At 45.8% G+C, this 26022-nt stretch overlaps 2 protein-coding genes across 6 annotated transcripts; one reads left to right on the top strand and one right to left on the bottom strand.

Annotated features, from left to right (window-relative positions):
- The first annotated feature begins 6605 nt into the window (after positions 1 to 6605).
- On the top strand, positions 6606 to 15278 carry SERINC3 (serine incorporator 3). Its single transcript, XM_076352299.1, has 10 exons — positions 6606 to 6670; positions 7237 to 7398; positions 7853 to 8046; positions 8973 to 9052; positions 10326 to 10463; positions 11322 to 11491; positions 12235 to 12325; positions 12738 to 12915; positions 13343 to 13570; positions 14326 to 15278. The coding sequence occupies exons 1-10, from the start codon at positions 6632 to 6634 to the stop codon at positions 14462 to 14464; spliced, it is 1419 nt and encodes a 472-aa protein (XP_076208414.1). The 5' UTR covers positions 6606 to 6631; the 3' UTR covers positions 14465 to 15278.
- Positions 15279 to 15661: 383 nt separating this feature from the next.
- TTPAL (alpha tocopherol transfer protein like) lies at positions 15662 to 25986 on the bottom strand. 5 transcript variants are annotated; one of them, XM_076352305.1, is made up of 6 exons: positions 25945 to 25986; positions 23195 to 23647; positions 22278 to 22471; positions 20269 to 20379; positions 19325 to 19522; positions 15662 to 18026 (listed from the first exon to the last, which is right to left on the bottom strand). In XM_076352305.1, the coding sequence occupies exons 2-6, from the start codon at positions 23631 to 23633 to the stop codon at positions 18015 to 18017; spliced, it is 954 nt and encodes a 317-aa protein (XP_076208420.1). In that variant the 5' UTR covers positions 23634 to 23647; positions 25945 to 25986; the 3' UTR covers positions 15662 to 18014. The 5 variants fall into 5 exon arrangements, with proteins under 5 accessions (XP_076208420.1, XP_076208419.1, XP_076208415.1 ...); XM_076352304.1 differs by having other exon boundaries at positions 15662 to 17596; XM_076352300.1 differs by having other exon boundaries at positions 15662 to 19522.
- Positions 25987 to 26022: the final 36 nt, after the last annotated feature.

The following is a 26022-nucleotide window of genomic DNA, read 5'->3' as shown; positions in this document are numbered from 1 at the left end:
TCTCAAGTGTGTTCTGCAGCAGGAAGCTGGTTTGTAAGATCCCCTGATAAACCAACACTCAGCCCTCAGTTCTTCCCCTTCCTTCCCTTCCAGAATGAAGCCTGTGGCTGTTTCTGCCCCCGGTGCAGCGGGTGCAGTGAATGCTGAGCCTTGTCAGCCCTTGCCCTACACTGCCTTCGGAAACCGCTTGTTTGAGTCTCTCTCGGGCAACAACCCTATTGAACTCAATGATGGGACGAGAGATGGTATTGCATTATTAGACTCCCTTAGAGTACTTTTTTCTAAATCGTCTAGGAAGGGAAAAACATTTATATGAAGAAGAATGCCGTGACTCACCCTCCAACGCCATGGAGGTTCAGAGCAACCAGAAAAGAGTTAACAGCACAGCCACCCCCCGGTAGTATTTCAGAGTTTCTAAATACAGAGTTCCTTTCCGATCTGGATGCCCATTTTTGTTATCTTAAGAAGTATTTCTGGAACTCTTGGCCAGCTTTAAACAAACAGGGAGAAATATTTGTGAAGATAACGTGGTTGAGAGCGTTTGGTTAATGAGTCTTTCTAAGTTGAAGGATTTCATTTTTAGACTTCATTTTTTCAAAGCTTGTGAACAGAAGAAAAAATTGCTCCGGAGACATTAAATCACACAACCATCCCAGCTATTGGCTTTGGAATAACAATCATTCAACTTCGCAAATATCAAACGTGGGAAGGGATTTATCTGACGCATCTATATGATCATGTGAACTTCTTCCTCAAGGAGAAACAGTCTCTCTGCTGGAGACACGAGAGGAAGGAACTGTTTTCCCTTCTTTAAAAAAATACGACAGCATAAGCAACTGTAACATGCTGAATGCTTCCTGGCACAAGTGCAAAACCGCAACATCTAAAATGTCAGCTGGTACGCTGGGAGGATTTACATGATTTAAAAGATTTAGGAGAAAAAACTATTTCGCTAGCTTCAGACCATCTTGGAAAGCAGCAGCACCAGTGTGGGAGACAATGGAAGAAGAGGGGAAAAGAAATCTCCAGCTAAAAGAAATGACCACGGCCAGTATGATCCTGTATTGCTCTTTTTAGTACGAGAAGAAATCGGGTCAGGCACTCATCTGATTTTAAGCTGTGTGGAAAGATGAACGAATGGAGCCTGCCATGACTCTGGGATATGCTGGTTTTCTCACTTTACATACTGACTCACATAGTCCTGTGGCTCACCTAGAGCCACACAACTCGTCTCTGCTCGAGGCAGGATTAAACCCAGAAATTCCCGACTTTTTCTCCCACTATTGTTTCACTAGAAGCTGTTCTGCTGCAGTGACCGCTGATACAAGAAGGCTGGCCAGCTGGATTTCAGTGCAGGCTCTCGTGGGAGAGACGGGGTCACAGAGACAGGGGAAATAAACCCTGGCTTAATAAAAAAAATGTATCAGTCAAGGAAAAATCATGAAAACATCTGAAACAATAAACTCAGCAACATTTGTAAGTGTGCTTGGACAATGCTCAAGTAGAAGCTTGACTTGCTTTGTGGCTACCCACTCTTGAAGTGGCTACTTAAAAGCAGGAACCTTGATGCCCTGTACAGCCTGAGGTGCTCTAGCATCAAAAATGAGCCTAGATCAGCATTGCCAGGCGGAGCAGGGGCTGGTGCCTGGCTCTGCACTAGCACTGTCTCGCCTGCGGGGATGGGGGAAGGTGCCAAGCTCCAGCAGTGCCTCTGGCTGCAAGGCTCCTCCTGGGACAGGTACTACCAGCTCACGTCAGAGCAGGGCTAAGGCTGCTCCAACAGTGCCAGCCCCTGCTGGGTCAGATCCTGCTCCCCAAAGGGCCCCGTCTGAGCATCCCGTGCTGTTTGCAGGGATACCACATTCACCTCTCACCCTTCACTCCCTCCTCTTTACCAGCCATCTGTTGCTAGTCCCTTCCGTGGTTCATTCGCAGATGTCACTGCAGATCTTTTGTACAAAATATTCCCTCCAGTATATCTGTGTTTGGGTTTTTTTTTTTTTTTAATAAGCTTTTATTTAATGTTATTTAAATACTTTTCAATACATTTAAGTTACACTAATGCTTCCATAAATAATGAAATGAAACAGCTCAGTAATATCATTCCAGGATATTGGATGAAGATGAACATTTCTCTCCATCTGTTTTACCAATAACCTAAACTAACACAGTTTCCAGACCAGAGCACATGATCTACAGTGAACTGAAGTCAGTGAAAAGGTCTCTGGTGACATATAAGGACTTAGAGGAGATTAACAAAGGTGTCCTATAAAATAAATTTCTGGCCAAACAAAACTGGAAAGGCACAAAGATTACAATTCCTCTGTCATAACAGCAGTGACTCATCCAGTTGCATAGTCACTTGGGGTGAAAAAGAAAACAGTTACTCAATCTCTCAGGGATTTAGACACAGAAGAATATATTATGCAAGTTTTAGCAGCGTTACTAATGGCCTTGAAGCACACAACTCTACTATGACTCTCACTCAGCTCGGCAGATCACAAATAAGATGACTCACGTATCCATGACATGATAGGAAAATAGAGTCTAAGAAGTGCAGAGGCAGGTGCTAACGCAGTCACAGAGCACGCAGCCAAGGGAAGATGAGAATTATAAAATCGTGAGCAAAGGACTGCGGAGAAAAGCAGCTTGCATATTTGAAGACTCGAGAGTGTGGACTAGGTTGACTTTTATCGACCTCAGATTGCAGGGGCTCGTGAGTGTAAAGCCAGCCTGTACGCAGGGAAGAGCCACGCTGCTGGCCCCGGCCACCTGCGCTTCCCCGGGGAATCGCAGCAGACAGCACATGTTGGCCTCTGCATGTCAGCGGTGAGTGAGTCCCTGTATCTACAGCACGCGATTAGATTAAGACCCCAGTGAAAGTCATCCGGCAGCTCCATAAACTTAACGATATTTGTACTTGGGAGAACTTTCCACCCTGCTGGAACATCATGATTTTGTAGAAGCTATTAACTCTGACCATTTAAAGATGAATTAAATCCACTGGTGGCTTCAGCCACAGCAGTATTTTGCCCGTTATCTAATGACTAACTTCCTCACAGATGGAGGACTTTGACAGTTATTCTCAAAACACGGTTTAAAATCTGGATGGTGGAATAGAGCTCAACACAAAGCCTGAACTAAACAGCTGGAAAAGCAGTTGTCCCTAAAGAAAACTCTGTAATTCTTTATGCTCTGGAGAGCTAATCAAAGCACAGTTATAAATACTGTTTAAAGCCAAACACTTTACAGAAGTCCAATAATTAGGAGGGTTAGATTAGGAAGCTGATGCCGATACCTCAAAATTTGGAAGTTTATGCAGGCCAGAGCACTGCAAGATGTTTAGACCTGTAGATGGGTCAAGGCAACACTACTGTAGAAACACAAGACTACATATGATTTTTTTTAATTTTTACAGTTGGTTTGACCCTATCGGTACTTAAAGGGGGCTTATAAAAAAGATGGCGGCAGAGTTTTGAGCAGGGCCTGTTGCGACAGGACAAGGGGGAATGGCTTTAAACTAAAGGGGGGTAGATTTAGACTAGATCTAAGGAAGAAATGTTTTACGCTGAGGGTGGTGAAGCACTGGCACAGGTTGCCCAGAGAGGTGGTGGATGCCCCATCCCTGGAAACATTCCAGGTCAGGTTGAACGGGGCTCTGAGCAACCTGATCTAGTTGAAGATGTCCCTGCCCATGGCAGGGGGGTTGGACTAGATGAGCTTTAGAGGTCCCTTCCAACCCAAACCACTCTATGGTTCTATGACCCAGTCATTCCAACTTGCAGTTCCCTTCACCTGGCTGAAAGATTCTGGAGGGTCAAGGGATTATTCAATTATAACCTGTATATGGGATCTGCTACCTGCAGGAATACAGCCCACGGAGAGCAGGGACCCTCAAATACTCCGGGGAACATCAGGAAAAGTTCTGGATTTTTGTTATCACGACAGGGAGACCCTTGAGATTAACAAGAATAGCACTAATGCACAAGCTTGAGTGACATTTTTTTATGAGCTCAGTTGCACAAAGAACTGCAGAGAACTACTTTCAAATGACTCTCTCTGACACATTTCCTTTAAACATTACCTAATTTCAAGGTTTTTATTCTAGGCATTTCAACGAAGATATAGATATGTATGGGATGTAACGTATAGATACATAAGGGATGCACCGTTCCGTTCTGCTGTCAGAACTGATTAACATACCACCGCAGGGTATTTTTGTACAAACTAGGATAACCTCCTGCCATAGCCTGTCTCGTTCCCATAGCTGACAGTCAGTGGGCTGACTTCATCCTTATCTCCTGTTAAACACGTGTGGTTTGAGGTGATGTTAGGCAGCGTCAGAGGGGGTTTATGCTGGGAAGTAAAATGAGCACTTGGAAATCTCGTTACGTGGACAGTGGAAGGAAAAAGCTTTTAATCTCTATCCTGTGTCTTTCCCTAGCATAATCCAGTGGAGGATCCCACAGTACTTAACAAAACTATTAGTCTCATAAATTTCCTGTGAAGAAAACATCTCAGACTCAGGATTTAGCCGAGTTTCATCACTGTATTAGTAATACACCTATGAAATTATTTACCCAGGATTACTGGGAACACAGAATTTTGGATTCTGCCTTTATTCTGCATACATTCATGTGAACAAACAGTGAAGTAGCAGCGATGTGGCAAAAGCCTTCTTACAGATCCAGCTGGTGCACCCAAAAGGGTAATAAAAATATGTTAATAATAAAGTAAAGGCTCACATATTATCTGAAGGAAGCACAGTTTCAGTGATTTATGGTGTGATCTTTTTCTGAAAGCAGCCTATGTGTCTTCATGAATGAGGCTGATTACAAGAGAGATGATACTGCTAACATAACGTTCATATATTCTGAGTGTTAAAGCTGCTGTGGAAAATAAGTGGCTGGTTTACTGGATGCTTTTTGTCACTTCTTGGCAATTTTAGATGGCAATAAAACTGTCATTCTGATTATTTGTCCCTTTCTGTGATGGAAGCAGGTTTTTCGGAAAGGGACTGTGTGAAGGAAAGAAGGGTCTTACACAGTGGGAAGTGATGGAATTGCTATAGCCGGAATGTATCCTGTAGCTCAAACTGGTCAGTTCTGACCCTGCCCCCTGATATTTTGCAACGCTAATGCCAATTAAATAGCTCCAAACTGCTTTCCTAAACTTCTGCGTAAACTTGCGTCACCTTCTCGCTGTTTGTTATATCCTCACAGCCATCTCCCATCCATTTCATTTGCTCCCAGACTTTAGCGACGAGGAGTGCAGTCACTCAGCCGTCTCCCTCTAACCCCTCCAAACTGCAAGTCGTGCAGTACGCCGGTAATCCAAAACCAGAGAGGCCCCGTGCTCCGGGTAGCAGCAGAACAATGCCTCTTTTCACATGGTTCCTCTACCTCTTCTTCCATTTTAAAGGAGTACATCTCTAGCTTTTACAGCCGTGCACCTTCAAAATATGAACCCAGCCTCGCGTGAACTGAGGCAGACGCGTCCCCTCGAGAATCCCCACCTCCGAAAGGCTCGTGAGCTTTCCCGCTTCCACCCAGAGCCCCGTCACACCACCATACAGGCCAAAACGCATGGACGCCGTCCAGCGCTCAGCAAAGCGTGCAGAAAAAAAGGGGCAGCAACATGACGCGAGTCCTGTGGCACAAGAGCTCGTGTTCGTATCACCATGGGACGAGAACGGGAATCACCTACAGCCTTCCCCCCCCCCGTCAAACGGCCCCGAGGGGCTGAGCAGGCCCCCGGGCCTCAAGCAGGGCAGGCGACAGCCGCGTCCCCAGCCCGTGAGCCGTCACTCGCGCCCCTGCGATCCGCACAGGGCTGGACGTTCTCCAGCCCGCTTCCTCGGGCCTCCCGCTTGTCCCAGGCCCTCCGGTGAGGTCACTGCTTCAGCGGTGACGCGGGTGTAACTCACACAGCTTCGACGCAACCTGTGCACGGACGTGACGCTTCTCACCGCGCCCGGTAACGCCTTGTCCCCTCCGGAACCCGAGGGGGGGTGGGGGTGGTCAGTTTTACCCGTGCACAGGGCGCGCCAGGGCGCCTTGCAGGCTGTCAGCGCTCGGGGGCAGGGAAAGGCAACGCCTTCGGCCCCAAATCCCGCGTGTGGCGGGGGCGGCCCGGCGGGCAGGGCAGGGCAGGGCAGGGCAGGGCAGGGCAGGGCCCCCCTGCCGCCATGCCGCCCGCCCGCCCGCCCGCGGCGCTGCCCCGGCAACGGCCGAGGACCAAGGCACGGCCGAGCGCCCCCGGCGGCCTCAGGGAGAGGGAGGTATTGAATGGCTGCCGGGCCTGCCGATCGGCCTCGTTCATTGGCTGTGCTGCTGGAGGAGCCGCCCACTCGCTGACCCTTTCGACCAATCAGCGTCCCTACTGCTCACGACGGCCTCGCGTCGGAGAAGGCGGAAGAAGTGTTCACAAACAACAACTCCCCCCTCCTCCGCCCTTCGCCCTCCCGGCCGAGCCTCCTGCTCGCGCGCGGCTCCATTCTGCCTTCCCATTGGCGGGCAGCCGCCCCCGAGCGCGCCAGCGTGGCGGGAGCAGCCAATGAGCGGCGGCCGCCTGACGCCGCGGGGTGGGGGCGGAAGCAGGAAGTGGCCGGAGGGGGCTCGGCGGCGGCGCCATGGGGGCGGTGCTGGGGGTCTGCTCGCTGGCCAGCTGGGTGAGTGGCGGCGCGGCGGCGGCCGGACCCCCCTCACCCCCCCCCTCCTTCCCGGGGAGCGGGCCCGGCCCGGAGCGGTGCCTCCGCCGGGGGCACGGCTCGAGCGGGCGAGCCCGGGGCCGGTGACCCTGCCGGCTCCCCTCCCGCGGCCTGTGGGCGCAAGCCTGGTCCCGCCAGCTCCGGAGAGCCGGGGGCGGCTTCAGCCCCTCGGGGCAGAGCGGGCGCCAGGCTGTAGCTGTCCCGCTCCTTCCTCGCCGGGCCGGCAGGCGGGTCGCTAGCAGGCGGGGCCTGCGCTTGCGAGGCGGTGTCGGCGGCTGCGGGGCCGCGGCACGCTGCCGGGCGGCGGGCCCCCGGGAACGGGGCCCAGGCTGATAAGCCAGGTTATCTACGGGCGTTTTCGAACACGATGTCAGTCAGAAATGTCGGTTAAGCGGTTTATCCGTGTGGTCCGGCGGGGAGCGGGGTGTCTGCGAATGGAGGTCGGGTTTTCCTCTCTCGGTGTCGTTGGACGCCCCGCCGCCAGCTGCGAGGGGAATGCCCTTACTATTTCTGTCTCTGTCCTTCAGATTCCCTGTCTGTGCAGCGGTGCCTCGTGTTTACTGTGCCAATGTTGTCCCAACAGCAAGAATTCAACAGTGACGCGTCTTATCTATGCCTTCCTCCTCCTCCTCAGTACCGTTCTTGCCTGCATTATGCTGGCACCGGGCATGGAAGAGCAGCTGAAAAAGGTATGGAGGGGAAAACCTCTTTCTAACTGTTTGCAGAACCGTTACTTGTGCCGGTGACTATTGATTCTCTTTACTTGGGATGGGTTACGTGAGAGGCACAAACACCCAAATGTGCCTTGTCCCCCGAGTTAAGAGACTGCGGGTACTGAACGGCTTCTAGCTGAAATCGCAAATACAGTGAATGTACATTTTTAAGTACGTGCCTGACCAGACCTGGAGATTGCCAGTGGTTATCAGAGGCCTGCTGCTTTGGTATCTTAATCTTCCTGGATGCTGTTAGTGATGACATAGGGAAAGAAAGACGATAATGTCTGTGCAGGCCGGCTGAGCGCAACGTCTTTTGTTAGCAGATCTCCCAGAAGACAGCTGACTGAAAGCCTTAGCTGTTAGAGTGCTTAAAGAATGAAATTGCAAATGCAGATGTAAATTCACAACTAAATGTGTCTTTACTCAGATACCTGGATTTTGTGATGAGGGGCTTCATACTCGCATACCGCATATGGATGGCTTTGTCAGCTGCGATGTGTTTGTTGGATACAGAGCTGTCTATCGAATCAGCTTTGCCATGGCAGTGTTCTTCTTTCTCCTCTCTCTGCTCATGATAGAAGTGAAAACAAGTAATGATCCAAGAGCCTCGGTACACAATGGGTATGTGTGTGAGCCAGCTGTCTGGTCTTCCAGCTTGTTTCCTCTCTCAAGTTTCTTTGCTGAACACAGTGGCGAATTGTTTACGCGTACATTGACAGCCTCCAGTTTCTTTTGAACTGAATACAGAGTAACGCTTTAGTCTCCTAAAAAGCTTCCTATTTATGTAACGTGTTCACTGTACTGGTAATGCTCGGAGGTTGGGTAACCTCGGAGCCGGTGCTCTGGGCACCCCTCTGTGTTTCCACAGGGATGCTAGATTTCAGTTAGTTTATATCGCCATCCTTGTGCCGACCCTAGTGCTCATTGGGTCATTCACCAGGCCAGTCTGACTCAGTAATCCAGCAGAAACTGGTTTCTGATTCACTGATTTAACTGGGTTAGTTCTGGGCTGGATGACTGAATTGTCATAGAGTCATTTAATTTGAAAGGGACCTTTGGAGATCATGTGATCCAGCCCCCTGGTTAGAGCGGGTTATTCAGGGTCTTGTCTAGTTGAGTTTTGAATGTCTCAAAGGATGGGGATGCTTCGACCTCTGGGCAACCTGTGCAATTTCTTGCAATATCTGATTGTAGTTTCTCTTTTTGCAACTTGCATATGTTGCCTCTTGTCCTTCCACTGCGCACCTGCAAGAAGAGTCTGGTTTTGTCGTCTTTCCACCTTCCCTTTAGGCAGCTGAAAACAGCAATTAGATCTCCCCTTTCCCTTCTCCAAGCTGAACAGCGCAGAGTTAGCCTTCCTCCCTGCAAGGATGAGCTGCTCACTCACGTTCAGCATCTTCATCTGTAATCCCACTGAACACAATTTTTTTTTCTTTAAATTTCTGTTAGACACTCATCTATGTACAACAAGCTGCTTGCAGACCGTGTAAAACGACTATTGTGTGCAGAGTAAGACCGATATTTTCAACTTATATCTTCTTTTAAAGGTTCTGGTTCTTCAAAATAGCTGCTATTGTGGCTATCATGGTTGGAGCGTTTTACATTCCTGAAGGGCCTTTCACAAGAGGTACAGTTAATATGTCATCATGGAATTCTGTTTAATAAACCTTTTCATAGATTTACCAGGCTATAGTTGTGACAGTTATCTTGTAAAAGACACAGATTTCTGTCCTACTTCATTCGAGTATCTTGGTTCATCCGGTATTTTGGTGACCAACTGAAGTTACGGCAATAAGCAATCTCTTTTCAAGTGCACAGGTGGTGTGTATTAATAATTCGGTACCCCATGACACGATCGCTACTGGGCTCAGTCTTCTGACACTCTTTAGATTAGAGGCAGCTCGGAACACTGACAAGTGCTAAATACTTCCCTAGAGTCTCTGAAAAATCTGCAAGAAACCTTTACTGTCTGGCCACATCACAGGAACTTGAAAGGGTGGTTGATCCTCGAAGAAATGTGGCATGATGGTACTTATGTATGCAAAGATGTCTTGTGTTAGAGCTTGCGTTCATTCTGAAAACGTTGGGCTAAATATTCCCATGCTCAGCTTGACTAGCATAGGCTGCACCCTTGAACAGCTGGGACTTCTCGCATAGAATCATAGAATCATTGAGGTTGGAAAAGACCTCTAAGATCATCGAGTCCAACCGTCAACCCAACACCACCATGTCCACTAAACCATGTCCCTAAGTGCCTCATCTACTCGTCTTTTAAATACCTCCAGGGATGGGGACTCCACCACTTCCCTGGGCAGCCTGTTCCAATGTTTCACCACTCTTTCAGTAAAGAAATTTTTCCTCACGTCCAATCTAAACCTCCCCTGGCGCAACTCGAGGCCATTTCCTCTCCTCCTATCGCTTGTTACTTGGGAGAAGAGACCGACCCCCACCTCGCTACAACCTCCTTTCAGGTGGTTGTAGAGAGCGATGAGGTCTCCCCTCAGCCTCCTTTTCTCCAGGCTAAACAACCCCAGTTCCCTCAGCCGCTCCTCATAAGGCTTGTGCTCTAGACCCTTCACCAGCCTCGTTGCCCTTCTCTGGACACGCTCCAGCACCTCGACGTCCTTCTTGTAGTGAGGGGCCCAAAACTGAACACAGTATTCGAGGTGCGGCCTCACCAGGGCCGAGTACAGGGGCACGATCACTTCCCTCATGTGCATGCTTCTGCACGATGGAGGCCAAAGTGATTAACAGCATCGGCATTTCTGAATATAGTTTCAGATTTTTTCATTATTTGTCTGCAGTATAATTAGAAGCTTTTTATTTTATTTTATTTTTTTAAACTGGGGTAGCATGCAAATGATGAAAGCTAACCCTGTTTTTCTTGCTCCCTTTTCTAGCTTGGTTTGCTATTGGTATTTGTGGAGCCTTCTGCTTCATTCTTATCCAGTTGGTGCTTCTTGTGGACTTTGCTCATTCCTGGAATGAGAACTGGGTTGAGAGAATGGAGGAGGGAAATTCTAAATGTTGGTATGCAGGTAGGAATCTTAACCTGTAAAGGATTTGTTTCTGCTGGCCAGTACTCTGCAGAACATCACTTACTAGTTTGCAAACATACCTAGAATTACACTCCACAGTCTCCTTGAGTCATAACTGTAAACGTTTGGAATTAATAGCTGCAGTGTTGCCTTCTTCTCATTAAATAACATGTAAAATATTTTAGGCTTGTGATTAGCAGATCTGACAGTCATAACAAACACCACTTGCCTAGTTTGCAGTGCGAGTGCAGAGCTAGTAGCCTGGATCTCTAACTTTGCTTTGCCACCTCCCCTACTGAGGTCCTCGGGAAGTCAGTTGTGTCGATGACAGTGGCTGCAGTACAACACAAAGCATGCCTCAGCGCGTGCTCCCGAGCTGACCGCTAAATTACAAAGTGCTAATTGTTGTGGTTCTTCGCTCATAGCTATGGATGCTGCAACAGCATTTTGTAGCTTCTTATAAAGAACGTAGCAGAATGGAAATGAAAATGGGTGGTCTCTAGCATAGAAGGGGGAATTCAGGGCTTATAAATAGCCCATGAGAAGTGTGCGAAGAGCACTCTCATTTTGACACCGTGACTTGACATCAGTTAAACCAATTAAACTGCCGCTGAAAGGCAGGTTTTATTCCCCTGATGGCACCATCGGCTTCCCTCTGAGCTACACTACTTAGTGAGCCAAAGCAGAAATTCAGCCATACCTAATAGAAATGTGTTCTGCTAGTCTAGTTTTCTGAGCCAGACTTCCAGGTGAGGAAGAGGGACTGTCTCATTACAGTGGTAGCTGGTCATTAAATCACCTTAGATGTACTGTTAAACTACATGGGTATTGTAACAGTTAATTTTTTTTTCCCTCCAGCTCTGCTGTCCTGTACAAGCTTGTTCTATGCCTTGTCGCTGGTTTTTGTGGTGCTTTTCTATGTTTTCTACACAAAGCCTGATGACTGCACTGAGAACAAGTTCTTCATAAGCATTAATATCATCCTGTGCATTGCTGTCTCCATTGTTTCTACCCTTCCAAAAGTTCAGGTATTATTTTTCTCTGCTATTTTCTTCTGACATACAAAGCAGGGAAGTAAGAAAGATGTAGTACCAATTCAGTCAGACATAAAACTTCAAAATTGGGGTATCATCATAGCTATGCTAGCTAGGAACATTTTTAAAAAAAAAAAAAAAAAATCTTACTCTGAAACCAATGCACTATGTAGTGACATATTTCCTGAAGATAGGCTTTTTTTGGCTAACATTGTTTTGGACTTTGTTTCCATGTGGGGCACTGCTGGTGTGGTTTTAGTGGTGAACGTTCTGGCAGAACAGAGAAACCCGTTAGGGAAAAGCAAAATAAGCTGGAAATTTATTGGCTTAATACTGTGGCTTTGAAATTATGGGTAAGCGTGTTTAGTATGAGAGGAAGCTTGCATGTTACTTGATTCCAAACTGGTATTACTCAAATAAATCACATGCTAGATTCGTATCTACAAAACTGTTAACAAGTTGGGATTAACTCAGTAAGAAGCCATAACCAAGTCTTGGGCACAGAAAAATTGGATTTGGTTTGCTTATTCCTTCCATGTTTGAGTTGCTCACTGCATAAATTGTATTAGTCTGAGTTTCTTCCGGTCTTTTAAACGTAGAACAGAGCTCACTGCACTTCTAAAAAATAAAGTTTTTCATGCTAGTAATTGTTGAATCTGTGGCAGTAGGGCAAAACCATCCACCTATAGGTAGAACTTGCCCTTTTGACCTTGGCTTGCTATTCTGTCCTTGAACAGGAACATCAGCCTCGCTCTGGCCTCCTCCAGTCCTCTGTTATCACGCTCTACACCATGTATCTCACTTGGTCAGCCATGTCCAATGAGCCTGGTAAGCAACAGGCTGTCGAGTAACAACGTATTTTGGTGTGAAAGCAGAAGCTGTTGATGGGGCTTGCAGTTATTACAGATCACTGTGTGGGGACTGCTGATCTGTCTAGGTAAAAATCTAGTGAGGCAGTAAAGCCGACTTCACTGAAACCATCAAATTGCCTCTTTCCAGAACTAAACTGGGGTATTTGTGAGGGGAAAGAAAAGCGTCAGGGCATTCTGATTTTATTTGTTTATTACACCCTTGCCTAGCTCACAGGAAAGAAAAATATTCCATGTCATTGCTGCCTCTGGGGAATTGAAGAGATCAGCAGTTAAAGGGAATGAAAAATTGCAAGCTTATCTGTCACCTTTTCTTAGCTAAATGCTGGCAAAGCTCATCTCTCTTTAATCTGCCTTGAAATCCCTCTCAGAACGAAGCTGTAACCCGAGTTTGCTGAACATCATTACCCAGATAGCTACACCCACAGTTGTTCCGGCAAATACCACTGTCGTACCTGCTACGCCAGCTCCGCCCAAGTCCCTGCAGTGGTGGGATGCCCAGAGTGTTGTTGGATTGGTTATCTTTGTCCTTTGCCTCTTGTATTCCAGGTAGGATCTGCACTGCTATCAAATGATAAACAATAGGGATTTGTCTGCTTTTTTGTTTGAATCTGGGTCCAGTGAAAAACGTACCTGCATTTATTCATATCCAGCTGCGGTCTCAGGCCCAAGCCCAAATACGGCTAATAAAACTGCGTTCCGTTTTGTGGATGAGGATAGGCTTTATTAGCCCAATTCAGATAACAGAACAAAATGTGTTATGGGATCTGGACTAGGAACACTGTTTAACTATATTAACAAAAGCTCGGATGAAAACAGAGCTCTTTGAGGAGCTTCGTTGTGTTTCCAGATGGATTTAAAAACTGTTACTTGCTAGTCCCAGACGTCCACTGTGGTCTGCTGCTTGCTTTATTAGCAAACATAGCTAACTGAAGAGGGAGTTTTTAACCATGTCTATCTTTGGGTTACACTGCAGCATTCGCTCTTCAAGTAACAGCCAGGTGAACAAGCTGACACTGTCTGGGAGTGACAGTGCCATTCTGGAGGATGCTGTGGGAACAGGCAGCGGGGCTGCAGAGGAAGGAGAAGTGCGCCGTGTCATGGATAACGAGAAGGATGGCGTTCAGTACAGCTACACCTTCTTTCACTTCATGCTCTTCCTTGCCTCTCTTTACATCATGATGACACTCACAAACTGGTACAGGTAAGAGCAAGACAGAAAGCGATGGGTTGTATGTGCCAGACAGTGTTTCTAGGTGGGACAGGAGACTCCTGCCCTATAGGCTACTCCTGCCCAGCTGGCTAAGGTGCTGTCCCTATGCCAGTTGCACTAGAGTTGTGCCTTCTCAATTTTGCGTTGCTGAATAAGATGTAAAAAACCTGTAGAAAAAGCCAAGATCAGCAGTTGTAGTCCTAGTGGACTGCTTCACAGCTGCAAGGGCAGAAAGTGTGGTGACCATCCTTCAGATACGCAAGCAGCAGGAAGGACACGTATCAAACTGGCTTAGGGTGACCTCCTGGGAAGTTTGTCAGAGGCCAGCCTAATGTTACTGGCTCTTCACCCTGGGAAAGATGTGCAGGGACAGCCATACGTGCCACTTAAATGGAGATATGATTTCCTAGATCTGTTGGGAGCACTTGGACATATCCTTTGCTGCTGCAGCTTACAACTGCTTTCCCCAAGACTGCTATATTGTATAAATTAGCAAATATGCTTACAGAGCAGCAGCCATCAGGAGTCTATTGCATAGCTGACTGAGAGATTTCCTTTAGGAGTAGCACATCAACATATGCAACCATTTAAATTCCTGGTTTAGTTGTCTCACCACACTCCTCCCACAAAGGCTCTTGCATCGGAGTGTCCCAAATCATTGTTCTACCTTCAGATTCATGTGAGAGATAGCAAGGAATAGTGGAAGGTGCCTTCTGTATCTATTAACTGGCTTCTTTACTTTTTAGCCCTGATGCAGATTTTAAAACAATGACAAGCAAGTGGCCAGCCGTGTGGGTGAAGATAACCTCCAGCTGGGTTTGTCTCCTTCTCTACCTTTGGACCCTAGTGGCTCCTCTTGTCCTTACTAATAGGGACTTCAGTTAAATTGCTGCACCTGTCTGAGCTTACAGAAGTGGGGAACTTTTTGCTGAAAGCCAAAATGTTCATGTATTGCTTTAGTTATACTATGTTACTGTTTCTTATGTTAATAAGAACATGCAAGTGGATAGAAAGTTATGTATTGCATAAGGCTTGATGCAGGATCAAAATTATTACCAGTTATCTTCCTATTTTAACATTGTTGTGTTATCTTATGGCTGCATTTTTAAAATTCACTACAGCTGTGCTGGAAAGCACAAAAGAAAGTATCTGTTCTGTCCAATAGCCACAACCTTTCTATTGAATAGAAGTAACATTTAGCTAAATAAGAAGTAATATATTTTAAAGAACAATTATATTCAGCATAATGCACTAGTATGCTAACACTTCAGATCCTGGAAGTGTAAGCCATGCTACTTGATTTCTACATTCCACTGCAAAAGTTTATTTAAAGCAAAAGTTTATTTAAATTATACTTAACCTTCCTGTGTTGTGGCAAACCCCCCCCTTATTCCTCACCAAAAGAGCAGAACTTCGAGGTTGAAAAATTGGTTAACTCTAATTCCTTTTAAGAACAAACTTGCCCTTTCTAAGAGGCAACTTCTATAGTAACTTCTTTTTTAGTACGTTTGCCAAATATTGAGTGGTAAGTGTATGACTAGCTTAAACTACTTTATGATTATGGTGGAAAAATAGAGCTTCTAATTGATGTCACTTGTCTAATATGCTTATAAAAATAATGTACATTGAAATGATTATTATTGGCACTAAGGCATTTGCACTGTAAACTCATTTGAATAAAGCAGACTAACTACTGGAACTGTCACAGCTCTGTTGAGAAGCGTTAAGAAGCAGCAGTTATTCTCCAATGCAAAATACTACATACAATGATTAAAATGCTAATTAGCTGCTGCAGTGTCCAGCTGGATGTTTTCTCGATGCAGCAAATAGTAAGTCATATTATATTTCTTTTGAAACAAACAGCATCTTCCATGGGATTCTCTGAATGTCAAATCCTATTCCTTGAAGTTGCTCAGGCACAGTTGTTCAAGTAAAATTTAGTTCTGCAGAAGGAAGCAACACCTTTTTCTAATGTAAGGCTGTGGCAATTATACTTTGTTGCAAGTGTGTTTAGTGTGGAACTAAGTATATGTCGCTATTGACTTTTACAATAAGAAACCCCAAGACAACACAAGGCAAACATTTAAAATATCAAATTAGCAGCTGTTACAGTGTGTTTAATCACCCAGTCATGCATCATAAAATTACACATTTTGACCACTCCATTTTATAAAATGCAATATAAAAATAAATTTTGTCAAAATAAAATGTACACTTAACCACCCAACACCTCTAGGCCCACATACAACAGAAGGCAAAATTATTAGTTTGAATAACACTATGATTAACTCATGCCAAAGTGAGATTTAACAAAAAAAATACTTCACCCAGTTCCTGAAAATACCTCAGGGTTTGTAACACCCATTTGCAAGAGTATAAATTCAAGTACTTTTATGTACAGTATGCAGCTACCTTTTGTCCCACTTAATGCCAAAAGCCATGGCTGCCCAATGCACTTCAAGTATCTTTCCTTATTATGTGTTGGATTTGGCAGGGATGGCTTATGTACTGGGCAAGGCATATAACCTCTGGAAACAAAGTTATTTCAAGTGGAAAAAAGAACAGATCAGTTTCAGTGCTGTGAAAAAACAAACAAACAAACAAAAAAACTCCCTGTAAGCTTTTCCTATCTCTTAACTTGCAGATAAGGAGACTCTATACTTAAAACAAGTGTTTATTTTTCAAATGCTGACATGAGAAATTTTGGGAACAAACCAATTTCTTTGCTAGTAAGCGTTAAAGCTGAAAGAGCATTCTCAGCTCAGTAGTCAGGCGCATATAAGACAGCTGTGCTTTCTATAAGACAAGCCAAGCACTGGTTACAAACCTAAAAAAGGGTAGAGATACAGCTCAATAAAGTTGCAACTCTCTCTCTCCGAGTTCTAAAGCCAAGAAAGAGCAAATTAGGAGTAACGGTTAGATGCTTGACAAAAGTAAGCCTGGCTTAGTTCAAGCATCCTGACAACTGCCCAGCAGCCAGCTTTAAGAAAAAGAAGTTCTGGAGGCATAACACGGGCTATTTTCAGCATTGATAATGTAGCCTTATTATTATGTTTAAATCATATGCTTTATTCTTAGTTCCTCTGTGAGGAGAGGAGAAAAGGGGAGGGAGAGATGGATCTAGTTTGCCTACTATTTAAGGCATGCAAGAGAATACAAAAGCCTGAAAAAGGGTTTGGTTTCTGTAGAGGTTCCTCAGCCTTCTGAACACCACTAGATTTTTTTTCTTCTTCTTTGAAGGACACTGAATTGAATTTCGACTATTCAACCTCCCTCTATAGTAGTTACATAAGGGGATCAAAGTAGCTGTTCTTATAGGTTAACTGTCAAAATACCACCACTGCAAACCCTGCAGCACAACTAAGGAAAGAGTATCAAATACCAGTCGTGCCTTCACCTCTAGGAAAAATGGTCCATCCTACTTTTTTTTTTTTTTTTAATTGTACATTGTGGCTGGAATTGAGAGGCACTAAAAGAACATAACCACCAGTCTCTACGTTCCAGCAGTTAAACAGCGTGGGCAGCCACTTACCTTTCTAAGTCCTGGTGCTGTGTGCTACTGTCTTGCTAGGTGGCACAAAGAACTGAATTAGTCTGCAAAACACGTAGCACATTCTGGTCACAAATGAGGAGGAAGTTGCTAGCAGTACTCTTTTACCTTATATTAAGTAGCTGAAAATGGTACGGGTTTTTTCCTGCACTAAAGGTAATGGCTGTCAACGAAGAGTAAGAATTGACTTACAAAGGTAGGAAAAATCAGATGCTTTCAGTGAGGGAAATTAATCTCTTCCCACCTTTATAATAAAACAGTTCAAGGGATGAGTTCCCGGCTCCTGCAAATTCTGAATTACCACCCAGAAAAAAGCTTCACGGTGGTTTACCCCTTTTCAAAACCCAGTCTCCTTTTAAAATGCTTGGACAACAGGTATGGTGTTTGCTAGTTCCAGGATGAGGTCTGCTGCCAGATCAGGAAGTCGTTACGGTGGAAGAGGAGTCTTTTTTGGCAGTGCAATCATGCTGTAGGGGGACCAAGAGGAAGGCAGACGTTCAAAACAGAGTTTGGCACTTTGAAAAATGAATGTCTGAAATCCTCAAGATGCTGTAGTTTCCTATTTATATAAACATAACTGGTACCTATAATCACACTTGGCACTAAATAAAGATTTCATCCAGAGAAAGTGCTCTAGAGATAAGTCTCCAGTTAGAAGGGATGTTCTTTGTCACCAAAGAGTGAAGTAATTGGGTGTGCTTTCCTGGTCCTAGTGAGGTTTCCCATCTCCACACTATTATAGTGCAGAAAAACATGTGCAAAGAGTATGCTGAGAGTTAAGTTCTAATTCAAGACCATTAAACAGATTGAACTTGGGGAGTGGGAACAGCTTATTTAGACATAGGTATCTTACCCTGATTTGACATCGGAGTCTTAGTTCTGTCTCTAGACAAAGACCTAGAAACACAGGCATACAAGCTACGGGTAAATATTAGAGATGATTAAAGTCTAACTTCATACAGGAACATGACAACCAAAGACAAAAGAGGTCAACAAAGTTGAAAATAAAGTTGTAACTTTTCACAAAAGAGCCAACAAGCACACTGAACAAAATGCTACAATACCACCAGGAAATTTAAGAATGTGCTTTCGAATAGCCTGTCTGCATTTGGTTTCACAGACTTAAACTCAAATTCTGCCCAAAGTAACAAGCTAAAGAAGCACCTTGCTGTCTTACATGAAGTATTGCCTTCTATACATCATATGCCAACTGCTACAAAGCCTGCTTACAAATTCTATGTAGGAGTTACTTACCCAATTCCTCCTCACAACCAGCTGAAGAAAAGAACAACTGATAATGTGGGAAGGTGGCCGACATACATTTTTCTTATTTGGTCCTGAACCTCATTATTTGAAGCTGTATCCAATCAAAAGGCTAAGTACCTGATCTGAAAAACTTCCTGTTTTCTGAAAACAAAGATTGCATCTGTTTATAATAAGCCTTAGTATACATGTTGTAGTAGTTAATCCACCAGTTCTAGTTCTTCCTACTGTGAGGAAGTTTCAGAGATGATCCCCATACTGATATTCATGGATAAGAGAGTTTTGCTCTGTATTAATTTGAGCCAAATATTCATTGAGATATTTCAGAAATGCCAACTCACAGTCTGAACCAAGTGACGGAGCACAGGCCAAGTTAGACTTTTATGGTTTCAAGCAATCTTCACTGACAGAACTACATTTTGCAGGGTTCAAAAGCAATTTTCTTGTCTTGGATTACTGGTGTTTTCGGAAGGGGAAGGGAACGGATGGTCACAAAACTAGTAAATCATCATTGTCACTTTTCACCTGGGCAGGGAGGGGATAAGATACTATCAACGAAGCTTACCATCCTGCAATGTATTTTTTTAATCATTAGAAAGAATAGGCCAGCTTGCATCATTCACACAGAGGCTGATGAGCCTCAAGTATTCTACATAACTTGTGCTCTTTGCCTTTATCCTCCCCGAACTCTGCCCTGCCCCCATTGTGCCCTCTTCAGCTTCCTTTGGTTCTACAGTGTAAAGTGCCTCAGCAGTCTGTTCCTAAACTGCAGGTTTAGGAGTAAGGCAGAGTTCACATCATCACCTAGCAGAACAGATCTTAACGGTGCTGGAAAACTTCCCTTCACTGGTTTGTTAATAACAGTAATAGAGCTGAGGTTTCATGCCTCGCAGAGAATCATCACATTGCTTTTCATCAGCATCCCCACTCACTAGCATGTCATGGGGAGAGCTGTCACACGGGAGAACCAGCTGTGAGAAATCATGCAGAAAGTCCTCTTCAGAGGCTAGTAGCAGCTCATTCCATGCGGAGATGTCCAGCTTCCCTGAAGTACCACCATACTCTTCCGGAAGGATCACTGGAGGAATGTTTTGATGAAGGGAATTGAGATCACAGCCGTGGAGAAAAAACTGAAGAAAGCAAAAGATAGCTTTAATAGTGCATATCAAACACTTTACAGCAAATTACTGAAACAGTCAGCTAACAAGCTTATTTTGAGCTAAAGAGCAAACTTTAGAAGTGATGTCTTTATGGGCAAGTGGCAGCATACAGCACTGGGCAGGTGCAGTTAGACACACTAGTGAGAGAAGCCTTGAGACGATCCAAGCCTAGTGCAGCTTAAATCCCAGCAAGAGAGACTTGACATTTCCTAGTCTGTGCAGAGGTTCAAAATTCAGCTTGTCCCCAGGTTCGTTCATGGGATTGGAAGTACTTAACCTTGTGGAAAAGGTGGAAAAAAGCATCATCCTTTGCAACTACATCCAGTCCTATGGCGAGAATATTAGTGCCATGCAGGACATGTATAAGGGAGAAGAGCAAAGGAGCAACACAGATTTCCTGTGACACCACCTCATAAACAAAGCGTTACTTGCCAAGATAATCCAACCCCAGAGATGGAATTAGTGTCCTCAATACATAGCATATGTACTAAAGATCCATACTAATGTTATGCCAATATTAAATTCCTCAAAGCTTTTTTCTCGTGAAGAATTGGTCCCAACAGGCATATTTTTAAAAACTAAAGCAGAAAGGACCAGTTAGATCAAGTAAATGGCACCAATATTTTTCTAGCTGTGAGGCTTTTCAACAATTTTTACTTGCAGCGGCCAAGCAAGGTACTTACAAACATTAATGTTAAAATGACACAAATCCTTACCCGGTTTGCTATCTTTTCCTTCAGAAAAGGCTTGATGATTGCAAAAATGCCTTTGAATATACGAGGCTCATTTATTATGTTAACAGCTTTTATTCGAATGGGGAATCCATCCTGAAGGGTAAAGAAGATTTTTATAATGCAGTTTAAGAAACATTTGCCATCTTCCTCTTTTTAAAAATCTCCTGAGACTGACTGCCAGCACAACCCACTGGCTCCCAAACTTTCATCTGAGGTAACAACATAAACCAATACGGCAACAGAAATGCACCTTGTAATAGGGAATAGTCTTAGGATGAGATCTGTGAGCATTAAAATAAAGTCAAGAGACAAGAAAACCTTGCATCGAGAAACATATTACTGTCAGTAAATCTTCATTTCTTATGCTGTTCTCCATCTCCCCTGATGAAGGCACTTAGGTAACCACCGTCCTTCGGGTATTCCCAGCCCTGATAAGGATGCAGTTACAAAGTGATGACCCTAGCTTCTGAGGGGTGCACCACGCTCAGAGCCAGAGCAGGCTGGTTGTAACGGTGTGTCCAACTACAAGACTTGGTGCCCAAGATACTCTAAAATGTGTTTTTATATAAGGAAGAATTCCAGTATCGCTATTTTTCTGCCCTTCCAACTATTCTGTCATGCTAACTGCAAAAGACAACCAGGCTGCGCTGCCAACAGAACACACAGTGTCTCCTATAGAAGACAATTTAAAACAGTTAGTTATGGGATTTCTGCTGGAGAAATTCATTTGCAGAATCATTTTTCCAAGGCAAAAGCTCATGATCAGCAATTAAGGTCTCCTGTGCCACAGTGAAGTTTCTTTCCCTTATAACCAGCTCTACATACACAAAGCAAGCAGTCAATGCTTGGAGCGGAGAGCAGGTAACATGCACTGCAGGAGTATTTTTCCCCTTATGAAGGTCGGTGAATTAGCTCACCTTTATAAGAGATGCAGCTCAGGAAGTTTGATGCAACACGTTTATGCACCACCCATACCTTTATGTCCTTTGACAAGTTCAGCTTTTGTTTTGTGAATAGCTTCCACTAATAACAGCGGGACACTCATCACTTTATTTGTGCAAATTAAATATGGGCTCAGACAGTTAAATGACACATTTAGGTCATAATTTAAAGGAGTGAGTTCTTACATAGGCATTCACAAACTCACTAGTCTCATTTCCGTAAAAATCCCCTGATTCCCCCTACCCTTCCTTCTCCCCTCCCAGATACAACAAAGAACGTAACCGGCTCAGGCCAGAATAAAAGTAATGGGGAAATGAACCCATTCAAGAGAAGTTTTCCTCATCTCACTCCTCCAGATAGCATGGTAGAACAGCACGTAAAATCATCAGACCTTCCTGCAACTTGGCCAGGTTACTCCTCACTCCTTTCACCTTCCTGTTTTGTACAACTCCACCTGTGCTTACACCCTTGCTCTAACTTGCTCTCCATCATTTTCCTTCCAAACATTTAGTCAGAGATCCTTTTTCTTACTGTCTCTTTTGCTGCCCCCTATGCTGAAGAAGCCTCTCTTCCTTCAGGGAGTGTATGGAAATCCTCCTCAAATCACACCCATTCAAAAGTCCTCTCTGCAAAATTTTTGCAGCAGTACTTGAACTTGCACTTGCCCAGTGGTCAGCTCCATCTCAGCTGACAGGAACCATTTAAATAATGAGCCATTCCTCAGCATTCAGGAAAAACGGTGTCTTCTCTCTAACTGTAATTCACTGCTCGCTCTCTTCCTTGCCGCTACCTAGTGGAACTTCTTTTTTCTGTTCCAACTCAAAGTTTGCATTTCTAATGCAAGTTTAGTTTTAGGGATGCAAAAGTCAAAAAAGGGCAAGTGAGGTAAGTTGGCAAGGGTGTGAGAAACTGGCTGGGCAGAGACATGTTTTAACTCTGCTAGTAAAAGCCAAGACGCTTAAGTTTCTGGTGACATAGTCAAGAACTCTAGACACAGAAGCAGTCATTTACAATGCACAAGCTTATTTTCCCACCAGTTCAGGTCTTACCTGAAGAATTCCAATCACTTTTTTGGCTACAAAAGGACCAAAATGAGACGCCTTAGATAAGCTGACTCCTTTGTAGTCTGCCAGGATTACAATTCCATTCACCTGGGTCTCTTCGGACTGAATGAGTTTTTCTAACGTTAAGTATATGGCACGAATGTTCTCAGTAATCGGATAATTACTGGGTGTCCATCTGTCTGAGGTTACAAGACATGGATGGTAAGTCGGAGAGTAAATATAAGCTAACAATACACATTCCAAAAACTGATTTTCTATTTTCCTGGACTCTTAAAAGTTAGTCTTTAATAGCCACAGTCCTAGTTCAGAGCAGCCTTTCTTAAGCAAGAGATAAATGGCAACTCATGTTTACTTCAGGGAGCAAAGGCAATGGTTTTAAGAACCCCGTTCTCCACCCAGCGCAGCTTATTAGAAGCAGTTTCAGCTCAGAAAGAAAGCAGGTAAATGGAAAAGAAGAGAATGAATGAAGACAAATTTACAGCAAGCCTGGCAGCACCAAAAGCACACGGAAGGCTCCGATTGTTTACAGGGGAGTCAAAGCCATAGGCTCCTCTCTCCATTTATTGTCAAAACAAATTACAAGCTTCTAACTGTAGGTCAGCAGCCCTGTTTCAATTTGAGTTACTACACATTACTTTTTCTTGCATCACCTAATATTTCATCAACCCACCTCACTGCATTTTCATTTTGACATAACTGCAGTTATTGCTGACACAGGAGAAGGAACTGGTATAACGTTGGCTAACGACAAACATGTCCCTTCACAAGTTAGCTTTTCAAATTTCAAAGAGAACCCACGTACTCTGTGTAAGTAACCACTGTTCACAGGAGAGCGGGAAACAGATTTTTGGCCCAGACACACCTCGAAGACAGAGAACAAAGACATTCATGCATTTCAGTACCTGGACGGATGCAGACGACATGGCGTCCCTCTGGGTCCAGACGAGGCAGCACAGTGACAAAACCAGACTCTAGGACAGGCTTTATTGCGGACGGCTTCAAGTTATTGAAGACCTCAGGCCAGCTCCTCCTACAGGTGTGGTAGTTCACCAGAAGCTGAAGCGCTCGATCATAATCAAACTTCCTGGCTCTGAGGAATCTTAGCAAAAAAGCATCGTCCAGGCAGGTCCCCAGGGAGGGATAGTCTTTGCACACCATATCTCGGAGTGCCTGCACATCACGGAGCCTCCATTCAGGTTTCTCTTGGAGCTCTTCCCGGGCTTTGGTAACGAGATCAGGAGACAGCGAGCAAACATACTTTGGCCGATCTGGCAAGAACTCGTTGTCCGATGGAGACCCCGCTGATGGACTTGTCCTGGTGCAGTCGCTGTCTCCTGACATAATGTAGCAGGAATCTGTCAAAAACCAAGCGCTACACATGACAAACAATCCTACGGACTAACAAGCATATTTATTATTTACATAGTTATTATGTCCTATATCCCTCCGTTTCCCGGCTGAGGAGACTGCCCTTCCAAGAACCGGCACTACAGCCAGCAGCACAGTTCAGGCATTTTAATTCTCTTCCTAGGATTAGAAAGTGCAGCGTCTCTAATCTCTTTATCTTGCATAGCGGGTAGAAAACTACCTTGGATGAAATCTAACCAAATAAATAAAAAAAAATTAAAACACAGGATTACACAGCTTCATTGCAAAATACAGAATTTAATTTGCCTTAACATTTATTTCCTATGTCCAATTAGAAACTAAAGCAAAGTAAACACATCCCAGTTAGGCAGGATTCTCACATTCGGTCAAATTACAGCCTCTTCTGAGAAACTCTCCTAGCTGAGCCCAGACAGCTGGGAGTTTTCATTAACTTCTCTGGCAAATACGTGCATCGATCAGCACGTCTGCCCACGTGAACGTTTTGAGCAATTCAGGAATATAAGAAATGGCTGCAGTTCACAGACTGGATGAGCAGGTGAGAAAATTACAGACACTTATGCTAGCACTGCATGGGTATTAAGGTAGGCTTAATCTAGTTTTCTGAACCGGGAGCTGAATTTCCAAATCCAGTAGCAAGTGGATGGAGACAAGTGAAAAATTATAAAACTACAAGCCTGGGTTACTTCCTGTAGCTTGACCTGGGACTGAAAGGGAAAAATACACCTTTTTTTCCTGCACTACTCCTATTCAGAGTCACTCACAGCACACTGTACCACTCTTGGGTGTCACACAGGAATCGCCTGTCAGAATAATACCTGTCCCACATAACCAGCTTCCTCCTGCAGTGAGAGACATCTGAATTGCTTACTTCTACCACACCTTCCCCAGGCTCCTCGGGGAAGGTCCCGGGGTGCCGGGATCACTCACAGGGATGTTCTTCACCTCATTACAGCCTGGGCTCAGCAGGACCCAAATCCTTGGCCCCTGCCCTGACAGCCTGAATGTCTACCTGCAGGCAGCACAGGAGCCCCTGCGCCCTGCCAGTGCTCCTGGCACTGAGGTGGGCACAGGGGCCAGGAGGCCCCCCCAGCCTCTCAGCTCCAGCATTACCCCCCCACAGCCTCTCAGCTCCAGCATTACCCCCCCCACAGCCCCTCAGCTCCAGCATTACCCCCCCCACAGCCCCTCAGCTCCAGCATTACCCCCCCCACAGCCCCTCAGCTCCAGCATTACCCCCCCCACAGCCCCTCAGCTCCAGCATTACCCCCACACACACCCCACAGCCTCTCAGCTCCAGCATTACCCCCCCACCCTCTCAGCTCCAGCATTACCCCCACACACACCCCACAGCCTCTCAGCTCCAGCATTACCCCCCCCACAGCCTCTCAGCTCCAGCATTACCCCCCCCACAGCCTCTCAGCTCCAGCATTACCCCCCCCACAGCCCCTCAGCTCCAGCATTACCCCCCCCACAGCCCCTCAGCTCCAGCATTACCCCCCCCACAGCCCCTCAGCTCCAGCATTACCCCCCACACACACCCCACAGCCTCTCAGCTCCAGCATTACACCCCCACACACACCCCACAGCCTCTCAGCTCCAGCATTACCCCCCCACCCTCTCAGCTCCAGCATTACCCCACACACACACCCCACAGCCCCTCAGCTCCAGCATTACCCCACACACACACCCCACAGCCTCTCAGCTCCAGCATTACCCCACACACACACACCCCACAGCCTCTCAGCTCCAGCATTACCCCACACACACACCCCACAGCCTCTCAGCTCCAGCATTACCCCACACACACACCCCACAGCCCCTCAGCTCCAGCATTACCCCACACACACACCCCACAGCCCCTCAGCTCCAGCATTACCCCACACACACACCCCACAGCCCCTCAGCTCCAGCATTACCCCCCCACACACACCCCACAGCCCCTCAGCTCCAGCATTACCCCCCCACACACACACCACAGCCCCTCAGCTCCAGCATTACCCCCCCACCCTCTCAGCTCCAGCATTACCCCCACACACACCCCACAGCCTCTCAGCTCCAGCATTACACCCCCACCCTCTCAGCTCCAGCATTACCCCCACACACACCCCACAGCCTCTCAGCTCCAGCATTACACCCCCCACCTCCCCCCCAGCTCCAGCACCCTCCACCCCACGACCCCCAGCACCACCACGCAGCCCTCCGCCAGCGCCCCCGGCCCCGCACCTCCTCCGCCCCAGGCCCGGGCCCGGCCCCGCCGCCGTACCGGAGCGCTCCCGCGCAGCAGCGCCGTCTCCTGGCAGCGGCGCCCCGGAACTACAGCGGCCGCCCGGAAATGACGCAC

This window comes from Aptenodytes patagonicus, chromosome 14 (genome assembly GCF_965638725.1).
Source record: "Aptenodytes patagonicus chromosome 14, bAptPat1.pri.cur, whole genome shotgun sequence".
Lineage (NCBI taxonomy): Eukaryota > Metazoa > Chordata > Aves > Sphenisciformes > Spheniscidae > Aptenodytes > Aptenodytes patagonicus.
This window is presented reverse-complemented; position numbering and strand designations above follow the sequence as displayed.

What these genes read in the sequence shown, in the direction of transcription:
- SERINC3 (XM_076352299.1), top strand. Translation starts at nt 6,632, where the DNA reads ATGGGGGCGGTGCTGGGGGTCTGCTCGCTGGCCAGCTGG. An exon ending in TGGAAGAGCAGCTGAAAAAG is followed by an intron (nt 7,399 to 7,852) that starts GTATGGAGGGGA and finishes GTCTTTACTCAG; the next exon opens with ATACCTGGATTTTGTGATGA. An exon ending in AGAGCCTCGGTACACAATGG is followed by an intron (nt 8,047 to 8,972) that starts GTATGTGTGTGA and finishes CTTCTTTTAAAG; the next exon opens with GTTCTGGTTCTTCAAAATAG.
- TTPAL (XM_076352300.1), bottom strand. Translation starts at nt 23,633, where the DNA reads ATGTCAGGAGACAGCGACTGCACCAGGACAAGTCCATCAGCGGGGTCT. An exon ending in TGTCGTCTGCATCCGTCCAG is followed by an intron (nt 22,472 to 23,194) that starts GTACTGAAATGC and finishes TTGTAACCTCAG; the next exon opens with ACAGATGGACACCCAGTAAT. An exon ending in AAGTGATTGGAATTCTTCAG is followed by an intron (nt 20,380 to 22,277) that starts GTAAGACCTGAA and finishes TTTACCCTTCAG; the next exon opens with GATGGATTCCCCATTCGAAT.